At 52.4% G+C, this 21,240-nt stretch overlaps 1 protein-coding gene across 1 annotated transcript in view; it reads left to right on the forward strand.

Annotated features, from left to right (window-relative positions):
• Positions 1-7,606: 7,606 nt before the first annotated feature.
• WNT7A (Wnt family member 7A) overlaps positions 7,607-21,240 on the forward strand; it is a 61,236-nt gene continuing 47,602 nt past the window's right edge. The window contains exons 1-2 of the mRNA XM_055259454.2: positions 7,607-7,851; positions 12,375-12,601. Of these exons, the coding sequence (XP_055115429.1) occupies positions 7,781-7,851; positions 12,375-12,601 (298 nt within the window). The 5' untranslated portion in view covers positions 7,607-7,780. The remainder of the gene's footprint in view (positions 7,852-12,374; positions 12,602-21,240) is intronic.

Raw genomic sequence — 21,240 nt, forward strand, 5'->3', positions numbered from 1 at the left:
GAGTAAAAGGTGGTCTAGAGAGTGCCATGAAAGGGCAGGGTACTCACGGGTCACCCCCGTGGGGCAGAGATGTAGGAGGTGATATTCTGCTTGAATGAATTAATAGGTGAACCATACAGCCATCTGGGAAAAGTGCTGCCAGCATCAAAAAATATAAGGCATCCATCAGACAGCCTGGCACATACTAGGTCCTCAGTAAATCGTGCATGCTATCACAGTGCAAAGAGAGAGGCTGTTTCCTTATTTGAGTAGATGGATGGTCTCTGTGTTCCTGCTGCTCCCCAGCTGTAGGAATGTAGTCTTCAGACCCCAGCTTTTTGCCCTGCCTGCTCTAATCCTGGGAGAGAGGACCTGGGGGCCAACAGCTCCAAGGCAGAAGGAGGAAGAAGATATTCCATCGGAGGCAGCACAACCTCCTACCAGCCTGGCGCACAGAGGGGGGGCCCCCCAAGCAGACACCATGGTGCCAGTCACAGGAGTTGAATGCTGGATAGCCACAAAATAATAGAGGCTGATCTCACTGGTGAAAACCCACGTGGGACTGGATCACAGCCCTGCTCTGACAATGTGGGTGCCTTCCCATCAACAGGATGAAACCTACAGGCCTTTACAATTGACACCCTAATGGCTTCTGCCACCTCCTTCCCACCTCTCCTTCTTTCCAACTTCTCTGCTCTCCACGGGCTGATTACCCGGGGTCTGGTGATCATCACTGGATGTGCAGCTCTGGGTGCCCTTTGGAGGTGCCCATGTCAGGGGATGGGGAGCAGACAAACACACAGGTGAGGTTGTGGTGTTTGTGATGTTTATGGTGGCTGCTTGGACAGGGGCTAGCACAGAGGCTGTGGAGGTCTATATCCTGTTGGAGGAGTTGGCCACGGATGGCTTCTGGAGGAGGCAAAATGAAGCTTCAAGGGTGTTTTTCATTGTTCAGTTCTCAGCTCTTCAGAGAGCCTTCTCTGGTCACACTACCTGAAATTCCCCACGGAGCTGCTCTGTGTCACAGCTCTGAATTTCATTTTCTTCTGAGAACTTTGCCACATGAGAGTATTTCTTTCCTTCATCCATTCATTCAACAAAAATGATGCTCGCGCCGGGCGCGGTGGCTCACGCCTGTAATCCCAGCACTTTGGGAGGCCGAGATGGGCGGATCACGAGGTCAGGAGATGGAGACCATCCTGGCTAACACGGTGAAAGCCCGTCTCTACTAAAAATACAAAAAATTAGCCGGGTGTGGTGGCAGGCGCCTGTAGTCCCAGCTACTCAGGAGGCTGAGGCAGGAGAATGGCATGAACCCGGGAGGAGGAGCTTGCAGTGAGCCGAGATCGCTCCACTGCACTCCAGCCTGGGCGACAGAGAGAGACTCTCCGTCTGAAAAGAAAAGAAAAGAAAAGAAAAGAAAAGAAAAGAAAAGAAAAGAAAAGAAAAAGATGCTCCCAGTACAGGGCTCCCAGCAGCTCCAAACACTTTAGTACCGAAAGCTTTGACTATGGTTTGTGCTGCTGAAGTTTTCTTCTAAGCATCAATGAAGAAAACGGAGGGACCAAAACAGAGGTGGAAAGTCTCTACAAGCTCACCCTGGGGGACCCGCCGTTGGAGACCGCCTTAAACACAAACACCCTTTCTTGATCCGTGGCAGCACCAATGGTGGCGGTGGCCTCTCTCTTAATTTAATTTACAAGCGTGTACACGGCACTGGCTATGTTCCCGGCAATGTGCTAAGCACTTTACGTGTAGTATCTCAAACCTCAAAACTACCCAAGGAGGTAGAAACCATTACTGTTCCCAGTTTACAGATAAACTGAGGCAACGAGGGATTTAAGTAACTTTTCCAAGGTTACAAAGCTAATAAACGGTGGAGCCAGGATGTGGACCCCTCTAGAGCCCTCACTGACAGCAGTGTCTGGTATACAGCAGGACTCCATACCTAAGTGATTATTGCTGCGTCCGAGATCTAAGCTGATCTCCTTCTGTATCCAGCAGGGGGCGACAAAGCACCTGGCCGACAGTGCACCTGCCCCAGGTATGGTTGATTTGGCTCAAAGAGGAACAGTACCTGCTGAAGAGGTATCCTTCTCACTTCTTAATCCAGGCAGAGAGAGCTAAATGGGGAGAAAAATTCTGGGCTGGCATGACTCTGCCAAAGAAGAACTTTCTGCAATGGGTCCCATTGAAACAGTCATGAAACCGTTATTCACACTAGGTTCCAGGTTTTCGAATGAATCCTTGGAGGAGCTCCCAGTCAGGTGAAGGATTAAATTACCTGAACATTATTAGGCCCACAGAAATCCAAACAAGTTAAAAGTAAACCGTTCTGGATCACGAAGCTAGTAGGTCGCAGAGTTGGGATTCAAACTCAGACTTATTTGACCCAAAAGTCTGAACTCTTTTTACCAAACCATGGTCCTCACATTGATGAAAGCCCTGTCCTAGGTGCTAGAGACAGAGATGAAGGATACAGCATCTTTCCTACGAGGAGATTATGTTCTGATGGAGGAGGGAGGGGAGTGAGGCCATACAACATTTGGGGTGGGAAGGGCTCTGCCAAGATCAGCACAAGAAGGGTGGGAGCACAGAAGAAGAGATGCATTAAAAGGTGGTCCCTTCGAAGATCATGTCTGTTGTGTTTACTGCTGTACCCCAGGGCCTGGCACAGTTTAATCCTCAACGAATGTTTGATGACTGAATGAATGAGGAAGACATCAAGTGCCTAGGATAGGAGTAATGCAGATTAAGGAAGGCTTTTCAGATGAGTTGACATTTGGGTGGGATTTGGAGGATAAGTTAGGAGTTTACCAGGTAGAAAAGACAGCTAAAGGCATTCTAGACATATGCAAAGGAAAACAGCCTGCAGTAGTAGTCTCTCAACTTTTAAAAAAATCCTAACCCACAATGTATACACATACACATCCAATACACGCGCGCGCGCACACACACACACACACACACACACAGAGTTGGAACCTTATGCATAATGCCCTCTGTTATTTTCTGATCTATTTCTTTTTGTAAATGCTAGTGGCAACCCACTAATTTGTTGTGATATGGGCACAAGTGTTTGGGGGAAAGTGGAGGCTGTAAAGATAATTTTGAGCTAGACCATAAAGATCTCTGGATGCTAGGCTGGTAAGATGGAACCCTTTTTAGTTCTGCCTCTCCTTCCTTCCCTGTGAAGCCAGACACTACAAATTCCTTTTCCTTCTCTCACTCTCTGATGAACTCCCTGCCTCTCAGGCTTGTCTTTGTTACCTTTAGTCACTCCATTTCCCCAGCTGGTTCTTTAAATCATGCTGAATTCCTGGGGGCTCTGCACTGGGCCTTCCCCACTCATCCTTCTTGGTCTCCCAGGGCATCCTCTCCTTGCCTTGATTTGAATGTCTGCCCACTTCTAGCTGGGGATATCCAACCTAGAAGTGACAGCCCCAAGCCTGTCCCTGAGCACCAGTCACCCTTCGGTGACCTACAGACATTTCAGACTCAGCATGTCCAAAACCAAGTTTCACTCCCTGAGACCTCCTGCTCCCAGGGTCCCCAGTCTGTATTTTTCTCACCAGCCACACTCTCACAGGACAGGACACTGTCCTGGAGGCCTTCCTCATCCTGTCTATCATTCCTTCAAACTCAGTCTCAAATCCACCCCCTTCTCTCCCCACCATCTGTCCAGGCTAAGCCTTCTCTCCCACAGGTAACTACTGAGACCCCCTGACTTGCCCTCCTCTCTTGCTCCCTCCTCTGTTGGCTCCCATGACAGCCACCATGAACCTTCTGAAACATAAACCTGATCAGGTAACACCCCTGCCCCACTTAATATGCCCTGTGTTCCTAGACTCCCTATTGGGCCTCTTCCCTGCATATCTCCTTCCACCCTCATTCCCTCTAACGCCCCAATATCCAGGCACCTTGAACCTCCATGGCCCTGTTTCCTCTGGTTTCAAAAACTCTACTTGCTTAATACCAACTCACTCTTTTAGGATCCCACTTTAGGAACACTTCCTCTAGGAAGCCTTCCCTGATCCACTGAGACTGGATAAGGAGCTCCTTTGTGTTCCAACGGCCCTCAGCGCACCATACATCTTAGTGCCTAACACCTTCTTTCCTACTGGAGTGTCCCGAGTCCTTCCCCCTCCTCCATTAGATGGGCAGCCTAATGGGGCTGGGGGGTGGGTTAAGAGCAGATGCTGAAATCAGTATTTTCTAGGTTCGAAGCCCAGCTCGGCCATGGACTGGCTATGGGAATTTGATACTTTATTTAATCCCTCCCTGATTCACTTTCCTCATTCTATCAAATAATGATGGCTGTGATAATGATATCAACAAGTGGAGCACCTACCCCTTGGCATTTTCAGGGGATTCAGTGAGTTGATATGCTGAGGCTGTAAGTGACAGTGCCTGGCATGCAATAGTGCTACCTATGTGTTTGATCATGAAATCAGTTCTCAGATGGGTTGTTCCAGGAGGAGCAGAGACTGGATTTATTTGATATACTGATCTGTCTTGGCCATATTCTTCCCTCCCATATTCCTCTTCTTCTTCCTCCTCCTCCTCTCTCACTTTCCGATGTACCCAGCACCTGCACAGAGCTGTTGGTATGTGCCTAGCACCTGGCCTGACACTGGGTCACAAGTACACCCCAGCATTCGTGACATGAGTGAAACTTTGGTCTAGGAATGATGGTGAATGCAGAAAATAAAGGTCATATTTGAGAGATTCTTTGGAGGTAGACTGCTCAGGGCTTGTGCTGACTGCATCTGAGGGTGGAAGAGGAGGAAGAGGAGGAGGAAGAATGCAGGAGGGAAGAACATGGCCGGGACAGACCTTGTGATTTCCTTTACCAAAGCCTTAGCTCCTCCAACCATCTCCAGATCATTACAACGTACCTCCATTCACCCAAATACTCCAGCCAACATCGGGGTCACCTACCATTCCTCTTTCTCTTTGTCTACCCCTCCCCCCTCTCCCCTGAATCCTTTCAGGTCCTGTCTGTGCAAGACACAGGCCCCGTATCCTGGGTCCTTTTCTCCTCTCTGCACCCCACTTCCACCCTCATTGTCCTAGTTACAACTGCTGTGTAACAAGCATCCCCTCCACACTTAGTGGTGTAAAACAATCATTATATTCACAAGTTATAGGGCTCAGGAAGTTGGGCAGGGTACACTGGGGATACTACACAGCCACTGTCCACCATGTCGTAGCTTGGCAGACACAAAGCCAGCATGACACTATGGTGGGGGTACCTTCACCCACATTTCTGGCACCTGGGCAAGGTGACTCCAGTGCTGAACTCACCTGGGACTGTGGGCTGGAGCAAGCACAGGTGGCCTCTGCCTATGCCTGGGCTTCCTCACAGCATGGTGACCTCTAGGCCCCAGCACTGGTGCTCCAGCCAACAAAACAAAGACTGCATTGTCTTTTATCGTGAAGACTTGTAATTTTTGAGCATCACTTCTGCTACATCTTATTGGTGGAAGCCATCACAAGCCCACCCGGATTCACGCAGGGAGAGCACAGAGAACCCACTTCTTCATGGGAGGAGTGTCAAATAATTTTGTGGTCATGTTCTAAGGGCACCACCCTAACCCAAACTATTAATGTCTCACCTGGACCCCCACTGTCATCTCCTCTCTGGTCTGCTTGATGGCACAATTTATTCACCTGTCACTATTCCCACAGTGTGTTCCCATAGGACAGCCACGGGGAGCTTTCGAACACACAAATCAGATCAGTCACCTCCTTCATCCCTCCAATGTCCCCAGCTGAACACACCACTGAAATCCAAGCTCCTTGACGTGCCCACACAGCTTTGTGGATCTGTGTAGCCCCATCTCCCTTCAAGCTCAGGCCTTCTCTCTCTTTCTATCGCAGCCCACCATCTCCTCCCTGGGGCTCATGCCCACCTCTGAGCTTTTGCACCTGCTGGTCCCCTTCCTGCAGTGCTGGACCCCTGATGCTGTGTCCTTCAGGTCTCAGCTCAAATGCCATCTCCTCAGATCTAAAATTAACCCTCCAACACCCAGTATTCCCTCTCCCATCACCCTGCTTAATGGTCTACTATCTGCAACTCTGTTCTTGTTCACTTATGATCTGTCTCCTTCCTGGACCCAAGAGGAAAGACTCTTGCCTTTCTTCTTCCTTGTGTCCACGGTGCCCACTATCGTGGTTGGCACAGAATATGGAATATGAATGAATGCCTGAATGGTGGCTTTCGGGTGTGTGTGTGTGTGTGTGTGTGTGTGTGTGTGTGTGTAATTTAGAAAGGCAATCTTGAAGGATAGGCAGGGCTGCGTGCAGGAGGTTACTACAGTTGGGCATACTTTGTTTCCCATATGGTTCTGCCACTCGCTAGCTGGTGACTCTGGGCAAACACCTTCACCTCCTTGAGCCTCAGTGTCTTCAGCTGAAACCTGAGTTCAGATTTGCCAGACCCGGGCATAGGGACAGCAGGTCCAGCAGGAACACCGAGCTAGGATCACAGCCTCTCCCAGGGAGCTCAGTCCCTGGAGCCCGCGAGGAACACTCTCAGGAGGCGCAGGCACAGCCTCTCCTAGAGACTGGGCATCCCCCAGGTGGCAGGCGGGACCAGTCTGTGCAAACAGGGAACAGGTACCCGGAGGAAGGACATTCGCTGGCAAAAACATAAACTGCCGCTCGGAGTCTTGGCACCACCCAATTTCCAGGGACAGTTAGACTCCCCCTAGCTCACTGGATGAGGTGTACACCAAAGAAGGGGGTCAGCCCCCGCCCCCCCGCCCGCCCCGGTCGGCCAGGGCACTCGAAGCATTCTGTTCCCCGGAGCGAGGCCAAGGTGCACCACCCGCCGCGTCCGCCTGGTGTCGCCGCGAGCGCGCTCTGAGCGGCCAGCTGCGCCCCTCACACTCCCGCGGCTCAGGCGCCCCGCGGCTGTTACGCGCGGGGCTACTGCGCCTCAGCCCGACTCCGTCTGTCGGCTAACAGCAGGATCCCAGAGGAGGCTGCCCAACCTGGGCATCCCCTGCCGCCACCCTCGAATAGGTGGGGATAGGGAAGAAACACGCTGAGCCAGTCTGCCCTTCGCTCCGCGAAAGAGGGCGCCCTCCCCTGAAGCTGGGGTTGGGGAACTGGGGTGTGCCCTGTCAGCCCCAGCTCCCTGTTCCGGGCTTGAGGGAGCTGGGCAGCAGACCAAGGCACTAGGGCTCTCGGCCGAGTCTGGTCCACTCCACCCGAGGGCAGCCTCTGGACGCCCACTCGCCCTGCAATCTGCAAGTTAGTGACGGGTGGGGGTCGAGCGGGCTCCTACCGCCTGCAACCGGGCTGTGCTCCTCAGCCTCCCACCTGCACCCCGGAGCAGGGAGGGGGCCCCCGGGAGCGCGCATGGAAAGGCGCCAGCACGCGCCTACTGCAAGCTGCCCTGTCCCGTGGGCGCAGGGGCGCTGGGCGGGCGCTCCGGGGAGGCGGGCGGGGGAGGGGGAGGGGGCGGGAGAGGGACGGGGGAAAGGAGGGAGGGGCGGGGGCGGGAGGCAGCAGCGCCCCCGCACTCCCCGCGTCTCGCACACTTGCACTGATCGCTCGCGCGCAGCCCGGCGTCGCCCCACGCCGCGCTCGCTCCTCCCTCCCTCCTCCCGCTCCGTGGCTCCCGCGCTCCTGGCGAGGCTCAGGCGCCGAGCGCGCGGACGGGCGCACCGACAGACGGCCCCGGGGACGCCTCGGCTCGCGCCTCCCGGGCGGGCTATGTTGATTGCCCCGCCGGGGCCGGCCCGCGGGATCAGCACAGCCCGGCCCGCGGCCCCGGCGGCCAACCGGGACTATGAACCGGAAAGCGCGGCGCTGCCTGGGCCACCTCTTTCTCAGCCTGGGCATGGTCTACCTCCGGATCGGGTAAGGGCTGCCTGCGCCCTTTCCGCGCGTGTCTTGGCAAAGTTGGCACGGCCCGGGGAGGGAGGTGTGTCGCCTGCGAGCCTCTGCCGGCCACCAACTTCCACAGCTTCTCTGAGAGGCCGGGTGGGTGCGGTGTGGGAGCGGTGGACACACAAAGGCCCCCCGCAGGCGGACACCCCAGGAGATATAGGCAGGGGAACTGGCCATCCTGAGGACGTCTGAGTCTGGAATCCCCCAGGACCAGAGAGAGCCGGTAGGGACGCTCCAGCCTGAGGGACTCTGGGGGAGGGCTAGCTGCTGCGAAGGTTCAGCCCGTCCCGGGGACCCTTCGGACTCGGGCATAGGGACAGCAGGTCTAGCAGGAACATCAAGCCAGGACCACAGCCGCTCTCGGGGAGCTCAGTCCTCGGAGCCCGAGAGGAACTCTCTCAGGCGGCGCGGCACAGCCGCTCCTAGAGACTGGGCAGTCCCCAGATGGCTGGCTGGGCCGGTCCGTGCAAACAGGGAACAGGTACCCGGGAGGAAGGACATTCGCTGGCAAAAACATAAACCGCCGCTCGGAGCCTTGGCACCACCCAATTTCCAGGGACCCTTAGATTCCCAGAGCCCCTTCCCGGGCCAAGGGGACAGCACGTCCCACCCCCAACAAACACACACAAAGGTGGGACGAGAGGCGGCCTGAGACAGCAAGGGAGACAAGCGCTAGAGAGAGGCGGGACACCCCGCCCCCTGGAACTGGGCAGCAGAGGCGGCCGGGCGCGCGAGCAGCCCCCCGGCTTCACCCAGCGTTTCTGTGGAGGTGGGGCTCGGGGGCGCTCTGGCTGGAAGGTGGGAGAGGGCAGCTCGGGACGCGTCCTGGAGCTGCTTGTGCAAAGCCGGTCACCCTTTGTACTTAAGACAACGCGTGTGAGGCTCGGAGCGGTGGGGGTGTGGGGGGTCTGGGCATGGATAGAGGTTCTGGCACTGAAGGGCCCGCTTGGTAGGTCTCACACACCCTGCCCCTCCAGCCCCCAGCAGTGAACCCGCTACCATCCCTTTTGAGGAGGGGTGGACCGCAGGGGCTGCGGCGAGGGGGTGTGTGCGGCAGACCCTTTGTGTTTTGTCACTGCTACCCCCCTACCCCGTCACTTCCCCAGTCCACGTCTCTGGAGCGGGGATTTCGCAAGTTGTCCGGCCGCGGCCGCTAGCAGGTGCGTGCAGAGCCTACCAGGGGCCGCCAGCCCGACCAGCGGCGGAGAGGCGGCTGCGGGGCTCGCGCCAGTACCGCCAGCCTGCCGGTGTGTTTTAAGTGTTATTGATTCGCCCGCGTCTGGGTGGCTTTTCTTTTTTCCCCTGCTTTAATCTTCATCTTGGCCCGCGCCCCGCCGCCCCGCGCACATCCAGCATCCAGGAAGCCAGTCGGTCCGATTGGCTCGGGCCGCGTGCGGCTTTATCTCCTTTTTAATTAGAAACGGGGAGGAGGGACCCGGTTGGCGGGGGAGAGAGAAAGGGAAAACAGCAGAAAATAACCTCCCCGGGCCGCCCTCCCGCTGGCGCCGCAGCCTCCCCGGATTGGCCCTGCGGGGGCCCAGCTGCCCGAAAGGGAGGGAGGGAGGGAGGGAGTCCTGCAGAGCGCTGGTCTTCCGCCCCAAGCTGCCCTCTGGGGTGGGGAGAGGTCCAGATCGGGGAGGTGAGAGTTGCAGGTGACTTCGGGCCAGGCCCTGCTGCTCCCTGCACCTCGGGCTACTCATCTGTATAGTGGGCATGAGGGGTGAAGTCTCAACGTCCCGAAAAGGTTTTTCCATTTCCCCAGATGTGACTGGGCCCTACCCGCTTCTGGCTGATGGTGGGGCATCTGTGGTATTCTTATTTTACTCGGATAGTTCAGGTGACTCCGCACTAGCCTATTGCAACAATCAGATCCGATAAGAATAATGATAATTACAACACCACCACCACATTTATGGGGCACTCACTATGTGCCTGGCACCTTCTAAGCACTTTCCACGTTCTAGCACGTTTGGTTTTCACAGCAGCCAATGAGATGGGGACTAGTTATCAATACCCTAATTTAGCCGTGGAGAAACTGAAGTGCAGAAGGAAGGAAACTTGCCGAAGATCGCAAAACTAGTAAGTGAAGGAAGCTTAGATGGGAACCTAGGCCAGACCCTTAGGGGCTAGTCTATTGCACCTATGAATTTTTGGCCCCAGTATGCCAACCCGTCCACTCTCTGCTGGTGTAGAAATTTCCTGGTGGCCAGCTAGGTGCTCAGAGGGTCCTCCTGACAAATGATGCCAAAACATCTCCACTTAATCTCATGCTGCTTCTTCCTCAGACATTCCCAGCATTCTAGTGTGTGTTAGACTCTGGTTTAGGGCTGAGATGCAGATGCAAAGCCAGGCTGTCCCACCTCCAACACCTGCTAGCTGAGAACCTTCCTCCAGGTCCCAACCTCTGTGAGCCTCAGTTTTCAAATATGTGAAACAGATGTGATGATTCTTGCCCCACAGGGCTGTGTGGAAAGGTCACATGAGCTGCTGTTTGTGGCAGCACCCACCATACTCCCTTGGCACATAGTAGGGAGACTGCCCAAGTTTACTGATGCATTTGATGCATATTTGGGGGCACCTGCCGTCTAATAGGTACTCACCTGGAGCTACATCTTTGAAGTGCCACAATCCATTTATTCAGTAGTCATTTAGTGAACCAGCAGACAGCCTCCCTTCCCTCAGGGAGCTCATCCTCTCAGGAGGAAGACAAGTGATCAAGTGAGCATGCAAATTAAAAACACATACATGAAAACATTTCAGGAGACCATGAGTAATCAAGAATATCCAGTAAACAAAACAGAGATTGTGATGGGAATTTATTAGGGGTAGGGAGGGGAGGGAGGCTCCCTTAGCTGGGCTGGTCAGGGAGGTGACCCTTGAGGTCATGTGAATAATGGCAAGAAGCCAAGCTTGTGAAGATCAGGGGTGAGAGCGCTTCCAGGGAGAGGAGCCAGCAAGGACAGAGTGCCTACTGCAGGGAGAAGGCTGGCATGTGGCAGGAGCCTAGGGAAACAGCAGGAGTGATCAGTTGTGTGCTTGGAGGGCATGGGTCCATGTCACCTCCTCGAGTTATTGGTACAGGAGAACCTCGCTCTAACAAATCGCAACTCCAGAAAACGGCCCACAGCTGAGCCCCAGGACGAGGCACTTGCCCAGTGGCTCTACCTGCAGCCCTACCACTGCCACCAAGCCAAGCCACCACCAACCCTAACCTGCCTAGTCCCTCTGCTCCTGCTCTGGCACCCCACAGGTCTTTCCTACATGGAGCGGGGACCACCAGGTCATGTCAGTGTCCTGCTTACACCCTTCAGTGTTTCCTGGTGCTGCCTGATGCACCTGAGAAAATGCCAGCTCTCGGCCATCTCCTCTCCCCAGGATCTCCCTGCATCTCAAGCCCTGGTTTTGTAGCAGTTTCCATGGGTTCTTTCTATTCCTTGAAGACCCCGAACTTGTCTCCCAGAACTTTGCATTTTCTGTTCCCTCTGCATAGACTACCCTTCTCCAGATCTTCCCACAGATGCCTCCTGGCAATTCAGATCTCTGTTCTGTTCTAATGTCATGTCCTCAAGGAAGTCCTTCTTGATCACCTCAGCTAAAGTGGCCCTCACTTTCCTCACCACCCCCACACCCCAGTTGCCATCCCAGCATCGTCCTTTACTTTCTTCATAGTACATATTCATTTGTGACATCTGTGTTGTCACCCTCCCTTTTTCCTTGAGGGCAGGGCTTTGCCTGTCAGGTGCACAGCTGTGTCCTAGCATGGCACATGGCACATGATGGGTATCTGATATAAATCAGTGAATAGTTGAGGAAGATAGGAATTCTCCTCGTAATACTCACACACATCCTCTAGGCCAGTCTTGCCTGGAGTGGGATACGTGTACTCCATTGACAGCAGGAAGAAAATGCCAGGACTTCTACTTGCAATTACTTTTTAAGTTTTTTTTACCAACAATAAAACATATACATACATGAGAGTGTATGTTACATACACATTAAAAAACAGATTTTTTAAATGAACATCTGTGCACCCAGCACTCCTTCAGAGGCACCTGCTGCATGAAACTTTGAAGTCATCATTTCCTTGCTTACCTTTACAATTTTACCAAAGAGATTATTCCCTAGCAATATAAGGCTTCTTTTGCATGTTTTTAAACTTCATCTCAATTGCATCCTACCATAAACTCAAAGGCAACTTGCCTTTTTCACTCAATGCAATGTTTGTGACATACATCATCTTTTTCTGTTTCTAAAACAAAAATCAAGTGTGTGTGTGTTACACTGATATTGGGTATACGCATTGATACAAGAGCCTATGCAGAAATTATAGGGTTTCTACTCGAAAGGACATGAGTTAGGGGTGCAGGATCAAAAAAGTTGGGAGACCACTGTTGGGGGCCGTGGGGTGGCCAGTGCTGGACACCTGGGAAGGGTTCCCAGGCCATGGCCCCTTGCTGGCCTAATGCTCCATCTCTCTGTGTCTCTCCCTCCAGCGGCTTCTCCTCAGTGGTAGCTCTGGGCGCAAGCATCATCTGTAACAAGATCCCAGGCCTGGCTCCCAGACAGCGGGCGATCTGCCAGAGCCGGCCTGACGCCATCATCGTCATAGGAGAAGGCTCGCAAATGGGCCTGGACGAGTGTCAGTTTCAGTTCCGCAATGGCCGCTGGAACTGCTCTGCACTGGGAGAGCGCACCGTCTTTGGGAAGGAGCTCAAAGTGGGTATGTGCTCACCCAAACACCCCAGCAGAGTCTTACAGGCTATAGGGACACCAGAATACCCTCAGGTGCCCTCTGGAACTCCCTCACCTGCCCCTGCTAGAATGTCCCTCAGTATGGGGTCCTGCAGGTGCATTGACATGCATTCAGGACTCTCAGTGAGGGTCAGGTCTCTGGTTGAATCCATACTCCCTCAATCGTTTATTGACAGAGATGCAAACCAGCAACCAGTGACCCAAATGTTAACCTCTGGTACAGTGCTGATGTTGTGTTTTGAACTGAAGCCCAAATTTTAAAATTTGTTGTTTCACCTAAAACATAGGAATTTCTGATTTCTTTTGAAAAGTTGGCAGATCTACTTATAATTTACATTTGTGCCCATGTGGTTGCAAAGACCTGAAACTGAGAACACAGCTCCCTTTAGTTGCAGCAGTGAATGGGCAACCCATTCACTGCTGCAGTCCCCACCACTCCCTACTGCTGCCCAGTGTGTGCAATCCTGTGACATGATCCGCTTGACCCCTGTGGGCTTTTGACTTTGCAACTGTTTTATGGGAATGGTGCGTGCAGACACATACATACACACAGAGTTTTGAGCCACACATTTGACTTCTGAAGCAATTATAACAGAAGTCTGGTGAAAAAGGGTCAGAGAGAGCAATGCTGGTCTCCAGGAGGCCCTGGTCAGTGGCAGGAGACCATGCTGTGTGTCTTCTGGCTTGTGTGCGTGTGCATTAGGGGACCAGAAACTGCCACAGGCTGGCTTCCGCACTGTGAACTTCTCTGAAAGCCAGGTCAGCCTTGGATATCTTTGGGTATCCCTGCCGCCTCCTCCTCAGGTCACACTACTGTCACATCTGGGCTCCCAGACTGTCCCATGCTCCCCCATCTCATTGCCCTGTTGCTCCTGGCCATCCTGCAGTCCCTTCTGCACCCAGCAGGCAGGATCATCCTTTTACATGGAAATCAGATCATGTCACTGCGCTGCTTAAATCCCTCTGGAGGCTTTCTTGCATCAGAATGAAATCCCCACTGCTCATCTAGCTGCTGCTGACCTCTGCTGCCATCTTCCCCCTTCACCTTGCTCACTCAGCCTTGTCCTTTTTCCCAAACACACCGCACTGGACACCAGCTATTTCTTCTGCCTTAGCTCCTTTCCTCAGTCCCGTGCCCCTGACCCTGTCCGGGTCTTCTACAACTTTTCGACCTTGTCAAAAGTCCCCTCTCACCTCAAAGCTCCATCCCATCAGCCAAGCACTTCACATTGTCTGAATCCATTCTGAACTGGTTTGCAATGTCAGCTTCATGAGGGCAGGGGCCCTACTCCCATGCTTACCACTGAACACTTACTTCCCCTTGCCTTTTGGAAGGAAGCACAGCCTTACCCATCCCTGCAGCAGGCCTGGTTTTGTCACCATGTTCTGTGACTTATTTGCACCTTACAGAACTGCAGACAGGATCTCAGTATGCAGTCCTGAATTGCATTCAGGACTCCCAGTGAGGGCCAGGTCTCTGGTTGAATCCATACCATCCCAATAGTTTATTGACAGAGGTGCAAACCAGCAACCAGTGACCCAAATGACACCGGGTGACAAATGTCACCCGGTGACATTTGGGCCACTGGTGAAGCTGGCAGAGGACCTTTCCGAGGTAAGCATTTTCCAGGGTCTTTGTTGTGTAGACTTTTGCGTTGCACCATCTGCCCTGCTTCTCCCTCTTCCCAACCCCAGGGCTCACTTTTTAGGTGGAAACAGAGGTCCAGAGTGAGAATGGGACTGTCCCAGGTCACATAGTGAGTGACATCAACACTGAGACTCCAGTTTAGGTTGCCTAATCTGTCTTGTGAACCTCCCCTTGCTTGTCACTTGTGGTTTTTGTGCTTTCTTCTACTCAGATAACATACACACACACACACACACACACACACACACACACCATTCCTGGGACCCAGGCATGGGCTCCAGCATTGTTTTAAATTTGTGGCTTCTGATATATAAGATGTTATAGATGAGGAAACTGAGGCTCAAAAGGGACTTGCTTGAAGTCAAGTCAAGTGAGTGGCAGGGCCTCTCAGGACTGGGTTCATTCCAGTATAACTTTCAGTCTCAGAACAGTCAGTATATCAGCTGGCATTGGAATAGTCCCCACAGAGGCCTGGGGTGGAGCAGGAGGGCTGCAGTGCAGGGCAGTGCCTGGACAAGGATCCCCTCCTGTTGAGCAGCCCCCAGCTGGCCATGGTTGTAGAAGAGAGGCTGAGGAGGAATACTGCCAGTGCACACCAGCAAGGAGCAGAGGCCAGTGGCAAGAGGCATTCTAGTGGACTTGGCAGGCAGAGGTGGCTGGGGGAATTCCAGCAAAGAGAGGTGCCTAAGAAAATCCTTGGGACAGCGATGCAGGGCAGTTGGTCGGGGGAGCCTGGAAGGAAATAGGAGCTGGAGCCAGGAGGTATATAGGGTCAATTTAACAAGTTTGAATTTCTGAGTGGGAGCCGTTGGAGGATTTTGAGTGTGGGAGTGACTGCCAGAGGATAGGATGAACTTATGAAATTGCCACTATGAAATGATTTTTGGCCCACAAAAGTGGCAACATAATATATGTTGATATGCATATATTATGCATTGACTTGCATTCAGGACTCCCCATGAGGGTCAGGTCTCTGGTTGAATCCATACCCCCTAATAGGAATAGGAATCCATTCAACCTTATAGGAATTTTAGAAGATTCATGAAAGAGTGGGTATAAGTTCATTCATCATAATACTTGTTGATTTATTCATGCATTCACCAAGTTATTGGGTGTCCACTGTGGCTGGAGGCTCCTGTTCCAGTGTGTGTGTCCAGGGAATGGCTCTGGATTTGTGAGGGAGGTGAGCTATGGGCATGTCTGGGGGAAGAGCATGTCAGGCAAAGGGAACAGTAGGTGCAAAGGCCCTGAGGTGGAACGTGCTTGGGGGTGGCTTAAGGAACAGCGAGGCGGCTAGGGTGGCTGGAGTAGAGTGAGGAAGGCTGAAGGGGAAGGCTCAGGGTGCCAGGAGCTGGATGGTGCAGTATCCCTCAGGCCAGGGCAGGGGGTCTGGATTTCCCTTCATGGGAATGGAGAGCTTCTGGAGGGGAGACAATAAGGGAGGGACAGCATCCGACTTTGGGTTTAGCAGCATCACTCTGGCTGCTGGGCAAAGCATGAACTGCAGGGTGGGGTGGCAGTGGGAGTCTGGAGTCTTGTTGAGTCTTCCAAGAAGGAGGTGATGGTGGCTCAGCCTCAGTGACAGCCATGGAGACCTGCTTTGAAATCTACCAGCCAGGAAGGAGGGAGAGTGACAAACTAAGGGCCAGCTAGGAGGGAGGGAGGGTGACAAACTAAAGGCCAACCAGGAGGGAGGGAGGGTGACAACCTAAAGGTCTGCTAGGAAGGAGGGAGTCACTCTGGTCTGGACTTCTAGGGTAATGGCAGTGGGAAGAGGAAGATGAGTCAAGATGAGAGCCCTGAGAGTCTGAAACGCCCCTGAGCTTAGGTTTCCTCATATAGAGACAGGTGTCCTGTTCCAAGACATCAAGAAGCAAGCATCACATTTAGGGTCACTGGGCTCCTCCTCAGTGCTCTCACCCCCATGGGGTTGCCACTTTCTGGGAATGACCAGCTAACAAGGGCTGTCTTGCAGGGGTAAGGATCTGGCCTTTGGAGCTGTGGCCATTAAGTCCTGACTTTGAGCACCAGGACCCATTGTCTGCCTTTAAAGAGAAACTTCCCAAAGCTCCACCCCATACTTCTGCTTACATATCATTAGCCAGAACTTAGCCACATGGCCACATTTAGCTGCAAGGGAAGCTGGGAAGCGTAATCTTGTATTCAGAGTGGACATGAGACCAGCTGGAGCTCTGTGACTGAAGAGGAAGAGTTCTTCATCCCATGCCTGGCTCCCTTCTAAGTGTTCAGGTTTCCTGCATAGAGCTGAGGGGTGGCAACGGCATGTACCAGGCAAGGTCCCATTGCATGCTAGAAATTGAACCCCAATTCAAGCCACCTCTGGTGAAAGGGGGACTTATGTATGCCTAAGGAACTGGAGAGCCAGGGCGTGGTGCTGACTTTCGAAATGGACTGGACCAGAGGTAGCGCTGGCATCCAGCAACCCCAGGGCCACCTCTTGGGGCAGCAGGACGGCCTTTGCACCAGCAGTGCCACACCTTCCAGGTTCAAGTACCCCCAGAAAGAGCCTTGGCCTTTCTCTAGCAGCACTTGCAGAAGTTCTAAGATTCACTCAGATTGGACCAGCTAATGGGGCTTTACTTTTGGTTGTGTGCCCATCCCAAACTAATCACAGTGGCCAAGGGCAACAGTGCTTTTGCTGGCCCAGCCTGGTAGCCCCACCAGACCATCTCTCAGGGGAGAGGAACTGCTCACGAGTGTACTAGTCTGCTAGGGCTGTCAGAACAAAGCCCTGCAGACCAGGTAGCATAAACGGCAGAAATGAATTGTCCAGTTTCAGAAGCTGGACGTCTGCCATCCAGGTGTCAGCAGGGCTGCTTTCTCAGAGACCTCTCTCTTGGGCTTGCCACCTTCTCCCTGGGTTCTCCCATGGCCTTTCCCCTTGTATATGTGCCCCAGGAATCTCTTGTGTCCTGGTCTCCTTTTTTGTAAGGACACGAGTCATATAGGACTAGGGCCCACACTAACAGTCCCATTTTAACTTAATTACTTTAAAGTTCCTATCTCTAAATGCAGTCACACTCTGAGGTATTGACTCAGTCCATAGCAATGAGTGACCAGAGTGCAGCACGGTTCAGGCTTTAGGGAGAAGGCATAGGGAGTGTGGTGGGCTCTCCGAAGTGAGACCTCAGGATGGAGGGAGGAGTCTGGACAGTAGAGATGGCCCTTGATCTGGGACTTGGAGGGTAGGGAGAAATTTATCAGTGAGTGGGATCCCAGGCAGAGGAAACAACAAAGCAAAGGCATGGTCGTGTGAGAGCTATGGAGGGAGTGAGCAGGGGCTTGCAGCCTCAGGAGACGGTGGCTCAGGGAGTCCCCTATGAGATGGCAGGCTAGCTGTCAAGACCCTTCAATGCCAGGGATTATTTGAGTGGGGTGTGTGGCCGCACATCAGTTTGACCAACTGCTACCTTGGGCGGGGGTGTCTAAGACTTTTCCCTCTAGACTTTTCTTTCTTTCCTTCCTTCCTTCCTTTTTTTCTTTCTTTCTCTCCTTCTCTCTTTCTCTCTCTCTCTCCCTTCCTCACTCCCTCCCTCCCTCCTTCCCTCTTTCTTTCTTTCTTTCACTTTTCTTGCTGTGTCTTTCTTTCCTTTCTTTCTCTTTCTCTCTTTCTTCCTCCCCTCCTTCCTTCCTTTCTCTTTCTCTTTTCCTTCCTTCCTTCTTTTCTTTCTTTCTTTCTTTTTCTTTCTTTCTCTCCTTCTCTCTTTCTCTCTCTCTCTCCCTTCCTCCCTCTTTCCCTCCCTCCCCTTGCTTCTTTCTTTCTTTCTTTCTTTCTTTCTTTCTTTTCTTTTCTTTTCTTTTCTTTCTTTCTTTCTTTGTTTCTTTCCTTTCTTTCTCTTTCTCTTTCTTTCTCTCTCTTTCTCCCTTCCTTCCTTTCTCTCTCTCTTTTCCTTCCTTCCTCCCTTCCTTCCTCCCTCCCTCCCTCCATCCCTCTCTCCCTCCCTCCCTCTCTTTCCCTCTTCCTTTCTTTCTCTCTCTTTCTTTTTCTTTCTCTCTCTTTCTTTCTTCCTCTTTCTTTCTCTCTCTCTCTTTCTCTTTTTCTTTCTCTCTCTTTCTCCCTTCCTTCCTTGCTTCCTTCCTTCCATTCTCTCTTTTCCTTCCTTCCTTCTTTCCTTCATTCCTCCCTCCCTGTCTCTCTTTCCCTCTTTCTCTTTCTCTCTCCCTCTTTCTCTCTTTCTCCCTTTCTCTCTTTCTCTCTCTCTCACTTTCTCTCTCTCTTTCTCTCTCTCTCTTTCTCTCTCTCTCTTTCTTCCTCTTTCTCTCATTCTCTTTTTCTTTCTCTCTTTCTCCCTTCCTTGCTTCCTTCCTTCCATTCGTTCTCTTTTCCTTCCTTCCTTCTTTCCTTCCTTCCTCCCTCCCTCTCTCTCTTTTTCCCTCTTTCTCTTTCTCTCTCTTTCTTTCTCTCTCTCCCCCTCTCCCTTCCTCCCTCCCTCTGTACCTCCCTTCCTTCCTCCCTTCCTTCCCTTCCCTTTCCTCCCTCCCTCCCTCCCTCCTTTCTTTCCTTCCTTCCTTTCTTTCTTTCTTTCTTTCTTTCTTTCTTTCTTTCTTTCTTTCTTCTCTCTCTTCTTTCTTTATTTCTTTCTTTGTTTCTCTCCCTTACCCCTTTCCCTTCCCTTCCCTTCCCTTCCATCCCTCCCTCCTTTCTTTCTTTCATTCTTTCGTTCTTTCCTTTTCTGACAGGGTCTCGCTCTGTCACCTGGGCTGTAGTGCAGCACTGCAAGTTGAGCTCACTGCAGCTTCCACCTCCTGGGCTCAAGCAATCCTTCCACTGGGATTACAGGCACACGCCACCTCACCTGGCTAATTCTTTTCTGTTGTTTTGTAGAGACAGGGGTCTCACTGTGTTGCCCAGGTTGGTCTCAAATTCCCAGCTTCAAGCAATCCTGCCTTGGCCTCCCAAAGCAATGGGATTACAGGTGTGAGCCACTGCACCTGGCCATTTTTTTTCTTAAATAATACTGTGACCTCCCTCAAATTCACCCCCAACACAACTTGTCAACCACGTCTGTGAGCCTCCCTCGTGTCTCCCCTGCCTCTCCCTCCCTGGCTACACTTTCCCTATCTTGAATCTTGAGTTTCCCATTCCCTTGCTTATTTATGTTTAATGTATCATATGGAGATCTTCTCCAGAAGTAAATGACTTCATTTTGGTTGGATTGAATTGCTATTGTGCCAAGCTCCTCCCCCACTGGCGGCACAGCTCCAACACTGGGACTGGCCAGCTGCATGTCTGCCCAGTGAGTGGGTGAGAAAGACAATTTCAACAGCATCCTGATTTACACTTCCCTGAGAAGTGATGAGGTTGAAATCTCTTCCTGTATTTACTGGCTGTGCATGCTCGCTCTTCCATGAGTTACCTCTTCATGCTTTTCCCCCATTTTTCTGTTGGGTTGTAGGTTCTCCCATTGGGTTTGGCCAGTGTGGTTGTAGTCACAGTGCAGGGAAACCAGGGTTAGACCAGGCAATGCCTCGGGATGAGTGGGTTCCTCGGGGTGAGTCGGTTCCTCAGGGTGAGTGGGCTGTGGGAGGCTTCACTCTATCTTGTATCTTTTCACTGAGGATCAGTGTGGACCAGGAGCCAAGACAGCCCTTTCTCATCCATCACTTCATTGGGTCCTTGGCACCCCTGAAAGAAAGTGTGTCCACCTCTGTCTCGTTCCTGGGAGACAGGCTTAGAGTCAGGCAGAGGCTGACCAAGATCTTGTGGTTGTTTTGTGGCAGAGCTGAAATCAGTTGTGAGTCCCCCGTTGCTAGAGGGATTCTTCTGTTTGTGTGATCCTGCCAGAGAGTCTCAAGTCTGCCATGTATTTGAGAACCCCTTGTCTTGCTGCAGGTGTGGGGCTGACAAGTGAGTACTGAAATCAGAGTCACATGGCTGGGTTTGCATCCCAGCCCCACCCTTACCTTGCAGGTGACTTTAAGTGAGTACTTCATCTTTCTGACAGTCTGCAGAATGGGGGAGCCACGCACCCACCTTGCTAAGTGGTAGTGGCATTGTATGATATGGGATGTAAGAGCCTGGCACATTGTTATCCATTGGATGACATCCCCTGCCCGCTTCCAGGAGGCCTGTGTGCCCGTGTCATATGAACACAAGCTCAAGGAACCCAAGACCCATGCTCTAGATTTTCTTAGTGTTTACCAGCCTAAGCTGACCATTTTGACTCTACCTCCAAACTATATCCCCCAATCTGTCCAGTTTTCACCACCTTCACCACCACCTCCTGATTCAAACCGCCATCTTCAGATACTTGTTGCCTGGACAAAGACATCAACCTCCAAATGCACTCCACCTCCTCCCTTTCATCCTGCAACTCATGCAGCCATCCAGCATGACATCTTCTCCGTGTTGCTCTGAGCGTGGCATCCTGCTGTGTAAAACCCTCCAGCGGTTTCCTGTTGTTCTGAGAATAAAATGCACACCCATCCCCTGCTCCTTTATGGACCTCTGCCAAAGTCCCTCCCACCCCAGGGCCTTTCCCTCACTGTTCCCTCTGCCTGGATGTTCTTTGCCAGCTTGGCTCGCTCCCTCTGTCTTTCTATCCTCTGCTCACCTGTCAGCCCCTCGGAGAAGCCTTCGTTACCCCCTCTCTAGTGTACACCTCCTGTCCTTGTCCGCTCTCACTGTGTAGCATTTTCTTTATGTCACTTTGTTACTCCAGGATGTATTCTCTCTAACTTGCTCATCTGTGCAGCGCTGTGTAGTGGTTCAGCCCTGAAGCTTCCTGCTTGGTCATTTACCAACAGTGGGCCTTGACCAAACGGGAGTGATAATGGCACCATTCTCACAGGTGGCGGGAGGATGAGGTTACTTACTGCACTCAGAACTGTGCCTGGCACACAGGAAGTGCTCCATACATCGTAGCTGTGTTGTTATTATTGTCTGTCTCTCTGGCCAGAAGGCAGCTCTGTGAGAGAGCAGGGGCCTCTGACCCAGT

The sequence above is a fragment of the Symphalangus syndactylus genome, chromosome 21 (assembly GCF_028878055.3).
Source record: "Symphalangus syndactylus isolate Jambi chromosome 21, NHGRI_mSymSyn1-v2.1_pri, whole genome shotgun sequence".
NCBI lineage: Eukaryota > Metazoa > Chordata > Mammalia > Primates > Hylobatidae > Symphalangus > Symphalangus syndactylus.